Below are 17,238 nucleotides of genomic sequence, written 5' to 3' on the forward strand. Positions count from 1 at the left end.
CCACGTCCCCTCTTAGTCCTCATCATGGCAAAGAAGCCCTCCACTCCTCCACAGAACACACCTCTTGGTTGCCTCTTACGGAATTTAGGTATTCCTAAGAGGAAATGTTAGGTCCAAGCATCTTTACTTCTTCTGTAACTCCGTGTGCACAGGATAAACATTAGCTAATGGCTCTCAATGCTCCCAAAATGCCACTTTCAATTTTTTTCTATAGTGATGTTGTATTTGTTTTTCCATTATAGCTGGTCCACCGTGTTCTGTTCATGTTCTGCTTCATCACTGTACAGCGTGGTGAGCCCCTTCCACATACATGTATGCATTCTATTTTCTCCCTTTATCATGCTCCGCCCTGAGGGACCAGACAGAGTTCCTAGGGCTACACAGCAAGATCCCATTGCTAATCCAATCCAAAGGCACTAGAAGGCATCTATTAACCCCAAGCACCCCATCCATCCCACTCCCTCCCTCTCCCTCTCCCCCTTGGCAACCACAAGTCCACATTCAATGTAAATAGCTTGAGTGACCTCAATAACATTTGTCACTGTAATGACGAGTGGCATGAAAGGCCTTATGTCTTTACCCTCAGCCCATACCCCTCCCTCTGTTCTCCTTGCTTCACATTTCAAATTCTTCTCCACCATTCTTGTCATAGTCCCGCTCATTCTGACAGCTCCTGCTTTGATTCTGCAGATCATTATTCTCCACAATACAAATCTCTCCATGCCTCCAGCTTTCCCCCAACTCAAAATCCTCCACTCTCTGACCCAAGCCGTCCTCAGCTTCTCCCCATCCTAACCCAGATACTGACCCCTCTCTCTCTCTCTCTCTCTCTCCTCCTCATTCACAGTTCTGTACCCAGTTTCCTCCTTCTCCAAACTCCTCCAACCAGCTCCTTTGGTCCCTTGAAGGGGAGTTTCCAGCACTGGAGGGATTGCCCAGGTCCATGTCCCCATTTCCATGTCCAACCCCTCCCACTTAAATTGAAAAACAAAAAAGATGAGACTCCTTCTCTTCTGATCCCTCCATCTACATTTAAGGAATTTGAACAAATCACTCAGTCCCGTGACCTTACCTGCCATGGTGTTGATGTCACCTTATCCTTCCTCCTCGACCTTGAGGAAAAGGAAACGGTCTGGTTAGCCACTCATGCCCACACAGAGGACCTCTGCTGGCAAAACAAGAACCACAGAGTGCGGGCGGTAGCAGTCCCAAGACAGGATCCAAACTGGGACTCTCCAGTCGATTCCCAGGCCTTCAGACACCAGAGTCACATGGTAACTTGTCTCATAGGAGGACTATGTGAAGCAGGTCTTAACAAAAAAAACAAGAAGAAATTCATCAAAGCCCACATGAAAAACCTGCTCTCCTTCCTGATTAACAGAGGCACTTCAAAAAGATACATAGTTAGACCTTTCCCATTTGGAGGGAATCTTTCCTTCCACACTCCCTTCATCTCTCAGTCTGTCCCTGACATAAGGCACAGATTACAAAAGTGGGAGGATGGGCCTCAAACCCCTCAGCAGGATGTCCTCACCCTCACCTTCAAGGTCTTTAATAATCAGCATAAAGAGGCTGAAAGCCAACACTTAAAAAGAGATCGGGCTAAATACAAAATGCAGGCAACTGCCATTCAGGGCTCCCCCAAATATCAGCCCCCTCCCTGGACAATGGCTCTAAGGCACTCCAGGCCCATGCTGCAGGTGTGATAAGAGAGGCCACTGGAAACCTCTCAGGGGAGGGCCACACCCCTCCCTGCAGGGAGACCAGAATCCTTGGGCCTCAACAGGCCAAGCCACATTGGCAGGATCACAGAAGACTGAGGGTGCCCTGGAAACCCCTGGATCCTGGACCCACAACTACTACTCGGGTGAAGCACCAGGTAACTCTGCTAGTTGTAGGCAAGCTGGTATCCTTTCTTATCAACACAGGGGCCACTTACTCAGCACAACGTGAATTAACAGGTCACAAACACCCCTCTCAAGTCTCTATTGTGCATGTTGGTGGTCTCATCTCCAAACCCTTACCATAGCCCCTTCTAACCTGCACCTCAGCAGGGACACCCTTTAGCTGTTCTTTCCTGATATTAACCAAGTGCCCAGCCCCAATTCTTGGCAGAGATATTTTATCTAATTTCAGACCCTCCCTCAGACTTCTCACTCCTGTCTCTCTTTCCGGGCCCTCTCTCCTCCCCCTTGCTCATCTAGAACATGATAAGCTACCTCTCCCTGCCTCCGTTCTTTTGCCCTGGGTGTGGGATACCTCCACCCATTCCATAGCTCAGCAGCTTGCTCCCATTCAAACTGAAAGATCTAACTTAAATGGGCATGTCTTCAGAGTCATTGGCAGAAGCCTTTCTTATTGCACCTAGGTTTGATAAAAGTCAAATCGGATGCTGAGGCTTCAGTTACTAAGAAGGGACCGCAACATCACTTAAGACTATTATCGGTGTTTTGGTGCTATGCTGTGATGTTCTGTACCAGGAAACACATACTTTTAGAAATGATAAAAAGTCCATCCAGAAAAGTAGACATTGTGTTTTCAGTAAAGAAGGAAGGAGGAATGGAATTGCATTCTATTAAGGGAACAGAAAGTAAGTCTGTCGTGTAGCTTGTTACTTTGAATGGAAAGGTAGCAGACAGAATAATACGGATACAGAAAGTGATGGAAGATTTCTGCGAAGTGGACACTAGACAGGATTTTCAAGCTTGGTCGGGACTGACTGGGAGTTTAAAGTTAAAAAATAAACTAACTTTAAAGGTAAGCTCGTGTAAAACTTGAATTAGGTTTCTGTCTCTCTGCTAAAAGAAAGGTTTCTGAACCTTCTTAACCTTACCTTGTTCATACTCTTGATAACAGGTTACATGAATCGATTGGCCTTTAATTTGTATTTGCTTTTGAAATCCTTTGTTACGTTGGTTGAGTGACTAGGTAATGTTTTACAATAAAGTGAGATTCTGTTTGGCCAGGTGTTTAAAATATGCATTCTCTCTCTCTCTCTGCGTGTGTGTGTGTGTATTTGCAAATTTCCTAAGTGTAAATTACAGTGTTACAGGGGCGAAATTGTCAGATGAAAGGTATGAACCCAATCTATAAAGATACAGCTCACAACTTACTCCCTCATTCTCAGACATTTGCCAACCTGATGACCTTGTAGCATGGGAAAAGTGTGCCCCTAAATCACAGGAGGGAAGATAGGTAAGCAACAGCTGTGAATTCAAGAGCCATGACTGTGGGAAATCCAAGAGGCAGCTTGGTTCTTCCTGGCTCCCCAGAAAACCCATTAATGAAAAGAAATGCTTTGAAAATATGTTTCCCCTTTGGGGTACTCCTTCTATAGTTCTAGGTTGACAATATTTGGTGAAAATGAGGGTCATTTTAGAGAAAATCTTGTGACTCATACTCTAGTTCTGTGTTTTGAGGTTAGGGTTCACTTTCTAAAACTCACTTCCCAAATAGTTCTTTGAGGCTGTGTTACAATATTTCAATGTTTAAGGGGGTTACTAAGAACATAGTCTCAGCATGGGAAGCTGAGTGCTGCAATCTGTCTCTGGGAGAATATCTGATGCCCCACGATAACCAGGGGGTTATACATTCTGGGAAAGTATCATTTAAAGGGTTGTCTCCAGCCTAGATGGAATGTTTCTTGTCAGGAATACTTAAGTACCATATGCACAAGCAAAGTGAATAAAATAACTCTTAAAATCTCTATTTCCCTCTTAGGAAGGACATCCACATTGCACTGGTCTACAGAGAGAACTACTGACATCAAACTCACCCTAAAACAAGGCCCTAATAAGAGAAACACCAATGCCTGGACAAAAAGAAGACACCATCAGAAGGAGACCACTATCCCAAGATTCCCCCCCCCACGACCACATGGTCATTTGTTGACCTTCTCATCTACCTTGGTGGGTTTCTCCCCTCCAAGGCTCTTCTCAGTGATGTTCCTAGGTGGGATCCCCTCACCTGGCCAACTAATACCTGCTCTCACAAGGGCACAATTATGTTTCCTTCAACTGTTACTCAAGCTCAATCAGCAGGTAAGACTTTAGCCAAGTGACATAACTCTCCTGGGCTACATTAATTGAAATTTAAAGGCTCCCTTGTGTTGGGAATGTTTAAACTGTCAAGGGATAACCAGCCTAAGAACACTGGGGAGTACAGCTGAGTGGACAAGCCAGAATGAAATTTCCTTTAAAGAAAAGGAACGGACTAATCCAGCTGAACAGCGATAAAACAGGGCTGTTTTGTGTGAAGCTTTTCAATTTTCATTTATGACTTTATGAATACTGCTTTCCACATAATTTTTGAGACCACAAATATTTTCATATATTTTTCCACTCCTTATCAGAATAGGTTATTTTGTTTTTACTGCCACCAATATATTGTTATATTTTCTACTGCACAGCATGGTGAGCCAGGTACACAGACATGTTTACATTATTTTCTCATATTATCTTGCTCCATCACAAGTGAGGAGACATAGTTCCCAGGGCTACACAGCATCTCACTGCTTATCCATTCCGAAGGCAAGAGACTGCGTCAATGAACTCCAAGCTCCCACTCAATCCCACTCTGTCCCAGTCCCCCTCCCCCTGGAAACCACAAGTCTATTCTCAAAATCCATGTTTTTCTCTTCTGTGGAAAGCTTCACTTGTGCTCTAAAATAGACACCAGATATAAGTGTTATCATGTGGTCTTTGTCTTTCTCTTTCTGACTTCCTTCTCTCAGCATGAGAGTCTCTAGGTTTATGTTTTATTCACTGTCTCCACAAAATTGCTATCTCTTGCATTTCCAGAAGTGTAACTGAGTCACTGAAAATGATATATGGTTCCATATGAGATCAGTGGTCTCTAGATATGGGAACATGCAGCAAGAGGGAATATTTTCCTGGACCATAAAAACTAGGAAGATGGGTGGTCCAGAGACATTTGGCTACTCCTAGTATGGCTTTGTCCAGGACTAGCACATTGAGTGGCCTATCTGTGACATCATTGCCAGACCTAGCAATGTTCATTGCTGGTACTGTGAGATGAAATGGTCATGAAATGCCTCCCCAAACTATGGTCAAATGTACGGCCATGGGGGAGTATGGCCAACTGTGACCTCAAGTTAGCACTTGCCTAGAGGCTCTCTGTGCAGGAAAACTTGAGGCACAGCAGCTGTTGACCTGCAGCACCTGCTGAGAAGAGCTCAGCGAGGAGACCAGGGGTGAGGCACAGGCCTTCAAACTGATTTCAGGTGAGGATCTCTATGGGCCCAATTCTTGCATCTTCTCTCATCTAGAAATACAGAGATCATTGACCATGGCATCTGCTGGGCCAAAAGGGAGAAAAGGCAGAATGGAGTAGCTGTGGGTCTGGGAAGACTAGGAAATCTTATGGAAGTAATTTTAGGCAATCCCTTGTATTGCCAAGAACTTAGGGTTTATGTGCCCTGTCAGACGTGATGACACCAGCTGTTCTCAAAGCAGCATCAGCTGGCAGCAGCAACCTTATATTTTCATGGTCTTCTCTTATAGCAACAGAAAGGAGACAACATGTATTATGACCAATAGCTCCTGTGATTTACATGTTAATACCACATCACGTGTTAAAACCTACTCAGATGAAACTACACTCCTCCTTCCACAATACTGGTATCAACCCATGTTTAATCTTATTTTTCTATTCTTCCCATCCTCTATGGTAGCATGTACCATGTCCATCCACAAGTACTCCCCACCCCAGGCCAGCAGGAAGCAGATAGAGAAGAGTAGACATTCATCCCTATCCCATATAATGGAAGGCTTGAATGAGAGGATCCCAGGAGGATGGAGACAGACCGCCATACACCTCAACTATTGCTGCTCATCTGAGAGACTTGCTGTGAACACCCCTCCCAGAATGTGGATGTGCAAGTTGGGCAGCAAGAAACGAGGACCTGTGGGAAGCAACTGCCTGCACAGACTAACTGCCTACAAGGATTAACTGTGCTCTGTCATGGGTCTTGAGCCCCTACACCTCCCTTGACCTTCCCTTTCTTCTCCATTTTCCCTGCCACAAGGTCCCACCGTGGACTCCAACCACAGACTCCCACCACAGATGCTTTATAAGCCTAACACCTCCTTGCAGTCAAGGCTGATGCCATCGTGAGCTCCACCCAGCCCCCTCAGAGACCCTAATAAATCCCTCTTGTGTACTATTTGGCCTTGTGCATTCCTCCCTCAGGAAACCTAATGGAAAATGTTTGGAATATTGTTTAACACACAGACTACTTACGTAGAATACACAGAAAACTCGATATAATAAAATCAGTGATACCAGATCACTGTCAGTTTTTAACAATGGGAAAACATTATGGTAGAAGGTTTAGAGTATTCAGTTCAATGGCATACATAATCTTCAGAATGTGGTACACCCATCAATTCCCCAGTTCTCATTGTCATCAATCGACAAGGAAATCTCATACCCTTTGGATGGTACTTCCCCAAATTTCCTCTCCTAACACATGCAACCATCAACCTTATTTTGCCTCTATGGCTATAGATATTTTGCTTGTTGCCCAGGGCCATTCTATGCCTTGGTTAGTGATAAAGGTCGTGGTTTTTGTTTTGTTTTGTTTTGTTTTGCTTTGTTTTTGCTTGTGTATTTATTTCTTTTTTTTCTTTTCTTTTTGTCTTTTCATTTTTTGGACTGTACCTGGGGCATGCAGAAATTCCCAGGCCAGGGATTGAACCCATAGCACAGCAGAGATCAGAACACTTTTGTAACAAGCTAGACACCATAGAACACTGGATTACTTTTGTTTCACTTTGCCGTTTTTTATTTTTTTCCTCCATTTACAAGGCCTTATATAACAGGCACAAGTGCATATGTGCACAAGAGAGAAATTGCGTTTACTTCAGGGATGAAATGGATTTATTTATTTATGTGATTTTTTTATTAAAAAGATTCCATTGGAATGGGATCTCATTTGCTGACCTCATTTTTTTTTTCTCTTTGGGTTACTGTTTAAGTACAGAGCTCGTATTTTATATTAACTGGGCTAATTTCATAGAGAAGTAAACCCTGACTGAAGGTGATGCTCAGATTGCTAGGAGACTTGTGTCTTGTGATGTCACAGCTACTCAGGCTGGCAACCATTGTGATGGATTGGATAGTTTATCTGTGAGGCTTACCAAAGCAGCATTTAAAACTGCAGAGTCCAAAAGCCATGCAGGTGAGAAAAGTAGCTGAAGAGAAATTTATCTGAGATGGCACAAGCTCCTTCAGAAATTCAAGGTGTGTCTCCTAAAGATGCACCAACTGGTTCAGAATCCTCCATTACATCTCCATGGTGTGATAACTCAATCACTGGGGACTTGGACTTGAAGTCTCAGATTGAAGAAAAAGCTTTCCAGGCTTTGTCTGAGGGCTCCCTGATGAAAGAGCCATGCCACACATTGTGTGCCTCTGAACCAGATGGAGATAATGATTTTCCTCCTCTGCCCTTTCCCAGAAAACTTTGGGAAATTGTTGAAAGTGATCGATTTAAGTCCATTTGGTGGGATGAAAATGGAACCTCGATCGTGATTAATGAAGAATGCTTCAAGAAAGAAGTTCTGGGGAGAAAGGCTCCCTTCAGAATTTTTGAAATTGAGAGTATGAAAAGCTTAGTTCGACAGCTTAACCTTTATGGATTTACTAAATTGCAAAGGAATTTTCAAAGACCTGCCTCACTAGCCAACATTCTGGCAGAAGATAATGAAGTCTCTGCTTGGAACAAGGTATTATGAAATGTCCAGTTACTATTTACAGAGGGACATCTGCAAATATGTTCATACATATAGGGTCATAGTAGACCTTGAAAGTGGGATGAAGTACTGCTACGCTTTTAAGTTGAAGGCCACTTGGTCATAAAATATTTGGGGTGATAGAGAAATTTCCTAGCCACCTGGAGCCTTCTCGATGAACCTCACCCAATACAAGCCCCTGAACCTCATACTGTTACTGTAAATGCACCAGGCATTTTTATTTAAGGACCATAATTGCCTGTTCCCACTACATAAATTTTTGAAAATGTTAGTAATAGATGAGTATTATTTCCTGACATTAACTCTGTGTGATGAAACAAGTCAGATTTTTATGGATTCTTTGTCCTCGTATCTTTGTTTAAAAGGTCACTAAATACCTTTCTCTTTTGGTTTTAGCTGCAGTTCTACCATAATCCAAATTTTAAACGAGGCTGTCCCCATCTGTTGGTGAGGATGAAAAGAAGAGTCAGGATGAAAAATGCTTCTCCAGTATCGGCTTCTCTACTTCAAGGTTGCAGCAAGAAGCGCTCTAGAACAGGGGGTGATGTGGATAACCATAATTCTGATGTGGCTGCACAAACTCGTGGAGAAGATGCAATTTCAACCTCTACAAATCTAAATGTGCCTTTAATAAGATGGCCTTCTATGAGCCAGAGAATTTCTAATACAACTACCCCAACTAGAAGCGGTCTTTCTTCTCCATCATCACCATCAGTCAGGCCACCAGGACAAATTGCCATGGCTCCACATGCTATTTTTAATCAGTTGACCACGTTTCACATGCACTCACAAAGCAGCTACTCTCCAGCAAGTGGCCACATCGTGAATTTCATTACAACTACCACTTCCATTTCTCAGTACCGTGGTATTTCTAACTTCCCAAGTGGTTATTTTGGACTGAGGGTGGAGCCTTCTCCTTTGCCAACCAGATACCAGAATATATCACCAACTGAGGGCCCTCTGTCTAACCCGCAACCAGCAGCCCATCCATGGTTCCCAATGCCAATGGCCACTGACACATCTGCTGCCTTGCTTTCAAGGCCAAATCCTCAGTCCTCTTCCGTATCTGAACATCACCCTAATTACCACTGACCTATCAAAGGACTATAGGTTATGCAGGAGAGTGAAGATGAACATTTATGCTGGCAAATGTCACCAAATTCCTGCAATTTTGTTATTTCAGCAATAAACTTGTATGTTCATCCTGATAGCTTCATCTTCTTTTTTTTCTTATTCACCTGGATCTCTTTTTTTAATTTTTCAAGTTCTTTTTTTCTTTTTCTTTTTTTTTTTTTATTTTCGCACTCTACAGCAAGTGGGTCAGGTTATCCTTACATGATATATTACAATTACATTTTTTTATTTTGGACACAGTTAAGAGTAAAAGGATGCTGCATTTATTTTTCTAAAATGATTTTTCCATCATAGCTGGTTTACTGTGTTCGATCACTTTCATACTGTGCCGCAAAGTGGCCCAGTCCCACACCCACCCACCCAAGACCCACACCCACACACATACATATCCTTTGTTTCACATTATGCTGCATCAAAAGTGACTAGAGATAGTTCCCATTGATATACAGCATGAACTCATTGCATACCCACTCAACATGTAATAGTTTGCATTTTCAACCCCCGAATCCCAGTCCATCACAATCCTGCACCCTCCCCCTTGGCAACCAAAACCCTGTTCTCCAAATCCATGGGTGTCTTTCCTGTGGAATGTTTCAGTTGTGCCATATATCACATTCCACACATAAGTGATGTCATATTGTGCTTGCCTTCCTCCTTCTGGCTTACTTCACCTAGTAGGAAAGTCTCTAGTTCCAGCCGTGTTGCTGCAAATGGCATTATTCTGTTCTTTTCTTACGGCTGAGTGGTGTTGCATTGTGTATATATACAACATCCCTTAATCCATTCTTTCCAACGGTCATTTAGGTTATTTCCATGTCTTGGCTCTTGGGAATAGTGCTGCAATGGGCGCACATGCACATGTAACTATTTTATGGAAAGTTTTTTTTTTCTTTCCCCAGGTCTGCCCAGAGTGGGATTGCTGGGTGTCATGTAGTTCTATATTTAGTTTTCTGAAGTATTTCCATAGTGGTTTCCATAGTGGTTGTAACAATTTACATTCCTCCAACAGCGTAAGAGAGTTTTCTTTTCTCCATACCCTCTCTAGCTTTTTCTCATGTATGGACTTGTTAATGATGGCCATTCTGCCCGGTGTGAAGTGAAACCTCATAGTAGTGTAGATTTGCATTTCTCTAATAAACAGTGATGTTGAGAATTTCTTTATGTGCTTGTTGGCCCTCTGTATATTCTCTTTGGAGAAATGTCTATGCAGGTCTCTTTCCCATGTTTCCACTGAGTAATTGGCTGTTTTGTTGCTGAGGTGTATAGGTTGTTGTAGATTTTAGAGATTGCGACCTTATTAGTTGCATCATCTGAAATAATTGTCTCCCATTGCAGGTTGTCCTTTTGTCGTTTTAATTGTTTTCAATGGCAGATTATTTTGACGTTTTTTAATATTTGAAATGTTTGATAATTAGAGAGGAGTATTTGACATGTCCCCTAGCTGTAACTGTTTCAAAAAGGAAAATGGAACTAAGGAAATAGAGAATAGCTGTCAAGAGATTTCTGAAATACTCCAGGTTGTATTGAATGGGGGTCTCAATTATGATGGTGTGGAGAAAGGGGCAAATAAAAGTCAATTTGGAAAGGGAAAATACATAGTATTTACTTAGTGGTTTCTCAGCGACATTATAGCCTATCTGTTACTTCAAATGGAACCTGGATATTAGTTGACAAGATTGTCTTCATTGCAAAGAAAAAATAAATCAATAAATTCCATTGAGTTCCCATGATGGCAAAGAGGTTAACACACCTAACTAGTGTCCATGAGGAAGCAGCTTCACCCTCTGCCCTCGCTCTGTGGTTTAAAGCCCCAGTGTTGCTATGAGCTGTGATGTGAGTTAAAGATGTGGCTCAGTCCCAGCATTGCTATGGTGGATGTAGGCCAGCAGACAGAGCTCTGCTTTGACGCTGACTGGGATCACCCATGTGCCACAGGGGTGGCCCTAAAAAGACAAAAAAAAAAAAAGGTAAACAATTACTTAAAAAGTACATTTCACACTCCAAACGATAGCATATCTTAGCTTATCCAGGAAACATGACCATAATTTTCACCATAACTGCCACAACAATGTCCACATGACATCATCAGATTGCATCACGGTCACCACAGGGTGGTAGTTCATCAGTGAACCATTTACAGAAAAAGAAAAGAAGAAGAAGAAAAATGGGGGTGTCATTTTCTCTCTAAAATCCTCAAACTGTTCTAGGTTATTTTTGCCTTTATCTCCACCCCTTTATATGTCCCGATTCACACGTAGAGTTTACTTTCTTGTTTTACACAGAGACAGCCTTAAATACAAATGCTGGCCTTTAACACCAAACCTCAGCCAGGTGAACAGGTCCCTTGAAGATATAGAATCTCTTTGACTTAGCAGCTTCTTATGTTTCTCTTTTACTGTCTTTCTGGAGTACATTCAGAAGAATTATTTTCAATCATACAAAGAGGCACCTCAGAACCATCCTTGGAGTAGAAAGGACCCCACTTTGTCTTATAAAGCAATGTGCCACTGTTGCAGAGGGGAAAAGGAGGAGGGGCAGATGCCAAAGGAATCTCCCTGCTCACCCGTGCACAGGCTTTCAGAGGGCAGGGTGCCCCTGGTGCAGGCTACAGGTGGCAAGAAGCCACTTGCTCGTGCTACAGCAGCCTGGGCACTTCTTGTGCTAGATATAGGTGTCCAGATCCTTCTGGTGGGGGCTATGGGCATCAGGTGGGTAAGTGAGATGTGGTGTCTCTTGAGTGATCTATAGGCAGCAGGGACAAACCAAAGCAGTCATCTCAGAAACCACAGGGACTCAAGGCCTGCCACCAGTAGAGGTGTGAGATCAGGTCCAATCTCTGACCACAGTCACCTCAGAGGTCAGAAATCAGAGCGGGCACTACAACTGAGCCCCACCCAGTATTGGTATCAACACCCTGGGCATATAACCGCCCTGCAACTGTCAGTGCCAAATGCTCTGACAGTTGCAGGGAAGAAGCACCCAGAAGGTTGAACACTGTCCTTTGCCAAGACCCTGTAACTAGGAGCAGTGGTGCACCACCTCCTGTGTGGGCTAAGAGGGACACGCTGCTTCTTATAAGGGTCCTCAGTTGGGGGGCAAACCACCATGGTTATCTCCCACTCCAGAGGTGTGAATTGCCTGCTACCACTAGGGGTCTAGGAACAGGCACCCTTGTGACCCTAAGCACCTCAGAGGGCACCTCAGAAGAGGTCATTGTGACCAAACATTACCTGTTTCTGCTCCAAGTTCTCTGAGAATGCACAAACCATGCCACTGTCACTGCCACTGCCACTACCAAATGCTCTGGGCAACTCATGATTCTGCAAAAAGCTCATTATCACTCCCAAGGCTTTGAAACAAGGAGTAGCCTGTGCCACCTCCCTGCATGTACTTGCTGCTGCTAAGACCCCAGGAAGAAGGCACTGACTACCAGCCCTACCCACTGCCTCCCTCTCCCTGGAAATACACTCTGCACCCTCGGGATAATGGCCTGCTCACTCCCAAGATTGAGCCAGCAAGAATACAATCCTCCATGCCCCAAATAAATGGTAACACCCCATAAAATACAAAGGGTTGCTCTTGCCTAGAAGTAACCCTCCAAGACTAGAGTTTGACTTCCCCAAACTCACAGAAAAAGAAAATCATAGACACGGTGAAGAAGCCCAGGAACAATTCCCACGTAAGGTACAGGAGATTTCATGTGAAGCAGAAACAATGCAACAGACCTCTGTAGGCCAAAAGATACTGAGTTCAAAAGGGGTAGAGTGAATATATACTGAAGGAATGAAGGCTGAATATCAGGGATTTACGAGCACATTACAAACAGTCATGTCGATTACTTTCGAGAGGAATGAGGAAATTTAGGGGAAAATAGGGAAAAATTAGAAAAGTCTTTTGCAGATAGCCAAACTGGGCTAAAGGCACTAAAGGGCAGAGTGAAGAGTGCAGAGGAATGAATTAGTGACATGGAAGATAGCATAATGGAAATCACCCAATCAGGACAGCAGGCAGAAAACTACATGAAAACACATGAAAGCAACATAAGAGATCTATGGGGTAGCATAACAGGGGTCCATCTATGCATTACAGCAATTCAAGAAGCAGAAGAAAAAGAAAAGTGGATTGGAAATATATTGGAAGAAATTATATCTCAAAATTTTCCCAAACTAAAGGAAACAGGTATCAAAATACAGTAATCACAGAAGGCACAAAACAGGCTGAACACAAATATGCCCACACCTAGACCTACTATAATGGAAATGGCCAAAGATAAAGAGAGGATTCTAAAGGCAGCAAGAGAAATACAATGCCTTAAATATAAGAGAACCCCCAAATCATCTAATTCCTCTACAGAAACACTACAGGCCTGAAGAAATTGGAAAGCTATATACAAAGTTCCAAAACGAAAAACTCTGTAGCCTAGAATACTCTTCCCAGCAAGACTATCATTTATTTATTTATTCATTTATTTATTTATACATTTATTTATGTTTTATTCATTTATTGAGTATCATTTGAACTGGAAATGGAAACAGAATTTCTCTGGCAAAAAAAGCTAAAAGAGTACATCCATACTAAACCCATTCTAAAAAAATACTGAAATGGCTAGAAGAAGAAGAAGAAGAAGGAGAAAGAGGAGGAAGAGGAGGAGAAAAAGAAATAAGACAGAAGATATACAGATTGGAAAGCAGCCACTTAAATAAGCCAGCATACATCACCAACACATACAAACAAACAAAAATCTACTCAAAAAGTGATGAGAAACACAAGGAACAACAAAAGGACAAACTCGAAGATCTTAAAGAAGAAATTCAAAAGCATAGAATGTAGGTAAGGAAGTATGAAAATATAGACACCTATTTTTAAATATCGTGTTGCAGCCTATATGACTACCAGGCTAAAGCAAGCAGATATAGGAAGTGGTTAACTTAGTTGAAAAACAGGAAAACCACAAATCTAAGCAAATATTACATTCATGAAAACTAAAAAGAAATATATCCAAGCATATAATAAATGGAAATCATCAAAAAAAAAAAAGAAAAAGAAAAAAAAGAACCAAGGTAATACACCAAATCAACTGAAAAGCAAGGTTTAACATGGGAATAAATACATGTTTCTCAATAATTACCTTAAGGGTCAAGGGACTGAGTACTCTGATCAATAGACACAGAGCAGCAGATTGGATCAAAAAGCAAAAATATACAACCTGCTGTCTGCAAGAGACTCCCTTTAGAGCAAAGAACACATATAGACTGAAAGTGAGAGAATGGGACATGATATTTCAATGGTCAAGACAGGAAAGCAGGAGTTGTGATACACATAGTAGAAAAAATAGACTTTGAAACAAACAAAGGCCATAGAGAAAGATAAAGAAGGACGCAATTTTAGAGAGCCCAGATGGTGAGAGAGTAGGGGGATTTGTTCACCTCTCCCACAGATGCAACAAAAAATACACATCTACATGTAAAATGACTCACACAGAACAGCAACTGAACGCTGGCAGAAGAACTGAAACCTCCAAAAATGGGAAGAATCTCTTGACACAACTGCATAAAGCAACAGAAAAGAGGAGAGAGAGAGAAAAGGGGCATCAGGACTGGACTAGCACTCCTGAGAGGGAGCTGTGAAGGAGAAAGGGAACCCACACCCTGGAAACTCACCGAACCTGCGGAAAGATCAGCTGAGTCCAAGGGATCTCCAAGATGCCACGAAAAGTGCATCAGCAGGTCAGAGGACTGAGAGGCAGTGTGAGAGCCACACAGATCATCAGAACCGCTGTCACAGGTCCCAAAGACTGAGACGCTGTGGTGGGGACTGGGTGCCAAGCCCTAAGCTTTGGAGGTGAGTCCCTGGGAGCAGGCTGGGATTGGTGGTGTGGAGACAGCATAAGAGATGAGGAAGTGGTGCCCCAGGGGTGAAGGGTTGCAAAGTGCTAAGGGCTGGGGACTGGAAAGCCACAAGAGAGGGAACCCAGGAGAAGGTCTGGGCCTGCAGGAGAGACATTGCACCATTGTTGGGGAGGGGAGAGCAGGATGTGTGGGCCACCAGAGAATACGCCTTGCTCCACAGCATTTTCACTTGCACAACAGCTAGTAGAGCACAGAGGGCATTCCCAGCACATCCCCCTCTTCCACCACGGGCATGCCCGGGGAGAAGCCACATTCCTTCTGCAGTGGACTGGGCCCACTACCCATGGGAAGGCAACCACCTCCTTGGTGGTCCACCCACAGGAAGTGCCCACTGCCCTGGTGCACCCCAGCAACCTCCTCCCCAAATCAGGAAGTTCACCACCACAGCAGCAGGAACAGGCCAGCCCTGCCCACCCTTGGGAAGGGCTCTGCTGACACAGCGTGAGAGAGACAGCACCGCCACCCTCGGGAAGCCCCCTACTGCTGTTGACCACTAGGGCAAGACCCTCCCGGCCATGGGGAGTGAACGTCCTCCAAGGCATGCACCGGCCAGCCCTCCCCACCCTTGGGAAGCCCTCCACTGCTGGAGAGAACCACAGGCAGCTGCCCCTGGCTGCAGGAAGGGCACCAACAATGGGACGTACACCACACTAGGAGAGACATTGCACCATTGTTGGGAGTAGTGCACTTCCACCATGACAGGCACTGGCCAGCCCTGCATGCCCTCAGGAAGCCCTCCAATCTTGTGGCACAACCCATCAAGCCCTACCTGGCTTCAAGAAGTGCACTGCCAAGGCAGAACACTCTGGCAAGCCTACGGAAGCTCCCCACCAGAGCAGCACAACCTAGCCACACTGACTGCCCACAGGAAGCACCTAGCCATGGCGGTGAGACCTAGCCAGCCATGCATGCCCTCAGGAAGAGCCCAACCACCACCATGTGCCCTGGACTGTGCCAAACTACACTTTGGCTTCCCCAAATTCACACAAAAAGGAAAACACAAGCAAGATGAAGAAGCTCAGCAAACATTCCCAGTTTATGCAACAGGAGAATTCACCTAAAACCTTCAACACTCAAACAGTCTGACGGACTGTGAGTTCAAAAGGCACAGAGTGACCATACGAAAGAGATTCAGAGAAGATAAGCACTGTAACACAGACTCCCTCAGAAAAGAAATAGAAAACATAAGGAGGAGCCAAGAAAATCTAGAAAATTCATTTGCAGACCAGCAATGTGAGCTAAGGGCAGTAAGGGCTGGAAGGAATAATGCTGGGGAACGTATTAGTGATGTGAAAGATAGAACAATGCAAATCACCCAAACAGGACAGCAGACAGAAAACCAAATGAAAAAACCCTGAAAGCAATATAAGAGACCTATGGGATAACATAAAGTGGGCCAATCTGTGCATAGTAGGAATTCCAGAAGGAGAAGTAAAAGAAAAGATTATTGAAAACGTATTGGAAGAACTTATGTCTGGAATTATGCCCAGCCATGCGAAGTGCCCCACTGCCCTGACATGCCCTGGGAAACTCCTCACCACATTGGGAAATGCACCACGACCACAGTGGAAACTGGCCAGCCCTGCCTACCCTTGGGAGGTGCCCTGCTGCCATGGGGCAACTCGGCCTGCCCTGTCCACCCTTGGGAAGTGCTCCACTGCTACAGGTTGCCCCAGAAAGCCCCAGCTAGCCATGGGAAATGCACCTCCACCTCCGTGGGCACCTGCCAGCCCCACCCACACTGGGGAAGCTCTCTCCACTGCAGAGCGAGCTGGCCAGCACTGCCCACACTCAGGAAGCCCCCCACTGCCATGGAGCACCAGGGCAAGCCCCGTCCATGTGCAGGGAGGGCAACTCCAATATGGCAAGCCCTGGCCAGGCCCACCAGCCATTGGGAAGTACCCACCTTCCATGGAGCAACCAGGCCAGGACTGCCCCCCTTTGGGAAGTGCTCTGCTGAATGGCATGCCCCAGCAATCCCCAGGCACATGTGGGAAGTTCACCTCCACCATGGTGCACACATGACAGGCCCATCCACCCTCAGGAAGGTCCCTCTGCCATGGAGTGAACTGCCTAGTTCTGCCCACATTCAGGAAGCAACTTTGTGCCACAGAGCAAGGAGGCCAGCCCCACCCACCCTTGGCAAATGATGAGCTGAGCACACTGAAAAGCACCGCATGCCCACAGGAGGCACTCTGCTGCCACAGAGCACCAGGGAAAGCCCTGCCCAACTGCAGGGCTGTGCCTCAACCACATCCCATACCACTCAGCCCCACCTGACCTCAGGAAGGGCCCCACCACTGCAGAGCACCCCAGCAAGCACATCCTGGCTGCAAGAAGTGAATGACCACAATGGTGCACAAAGGCCAACCATGCCTGGCCATGGGAAGAACCTAGGCTCAGCAGTGTGACCCAGCAAA

The 17,238-nt window shown here is 44.7% G+C and overlaps 1 protein-coding gene and 1 pseudogene across 1 annotated transcript in view; one reads left to right on the forward strand and one right to left on the reverse strand.

Annotated features, from left to right (window-relative positions):
- The window catches only part of LOC146394414 (XK-related protein 3-like), a 42,425-nt pseudogene extending 41,346 nt beyond the window's left edge, over positions 1-1,079 (reverse strand).
- Positions 1,080-7,235: 6,156 nt separating this feature from the next.
- LOC146394415 (heat shock transcription factor, Y-linked-like) overlaps positions 7,236-17,238 on the forward strand; it is a 60,982-nt gene continuing 50,979 nt past the window's right edge. Inside the window, exons 1-2 of the mRNA XM_085009151.1 lie at positions 7,236-7,748; positions 8,172-8,582. Coding sequence (XP_084865277.1) covers positions 7,236-7,748; positions 8,172-8,582 — 924 coding nt within the window. The remainder of the gene's footprint in view (positions 7,749-8,171; positions 8,583-17,238) is intronic.

The sequence above is a fragment of the Sus scrofa genome, chromosome Y, assembly GCF_054392235.1.
Source record: "Sus scrofa isolate SSC_HxYL_T2T_F1_AM1 chromosome Y, Sscrofa_HxYL_maternal_Yorkshire_Landrace_v2.0, whole genome shotgun sequence".
In the NCBI taxonomy this organism is placed as follows: domain Eukaryota; kingdom Metazoa; phylum Chordata; class Mammalia; order Artiodactyla; family Suidae; genus Sus; species Sus scrofa.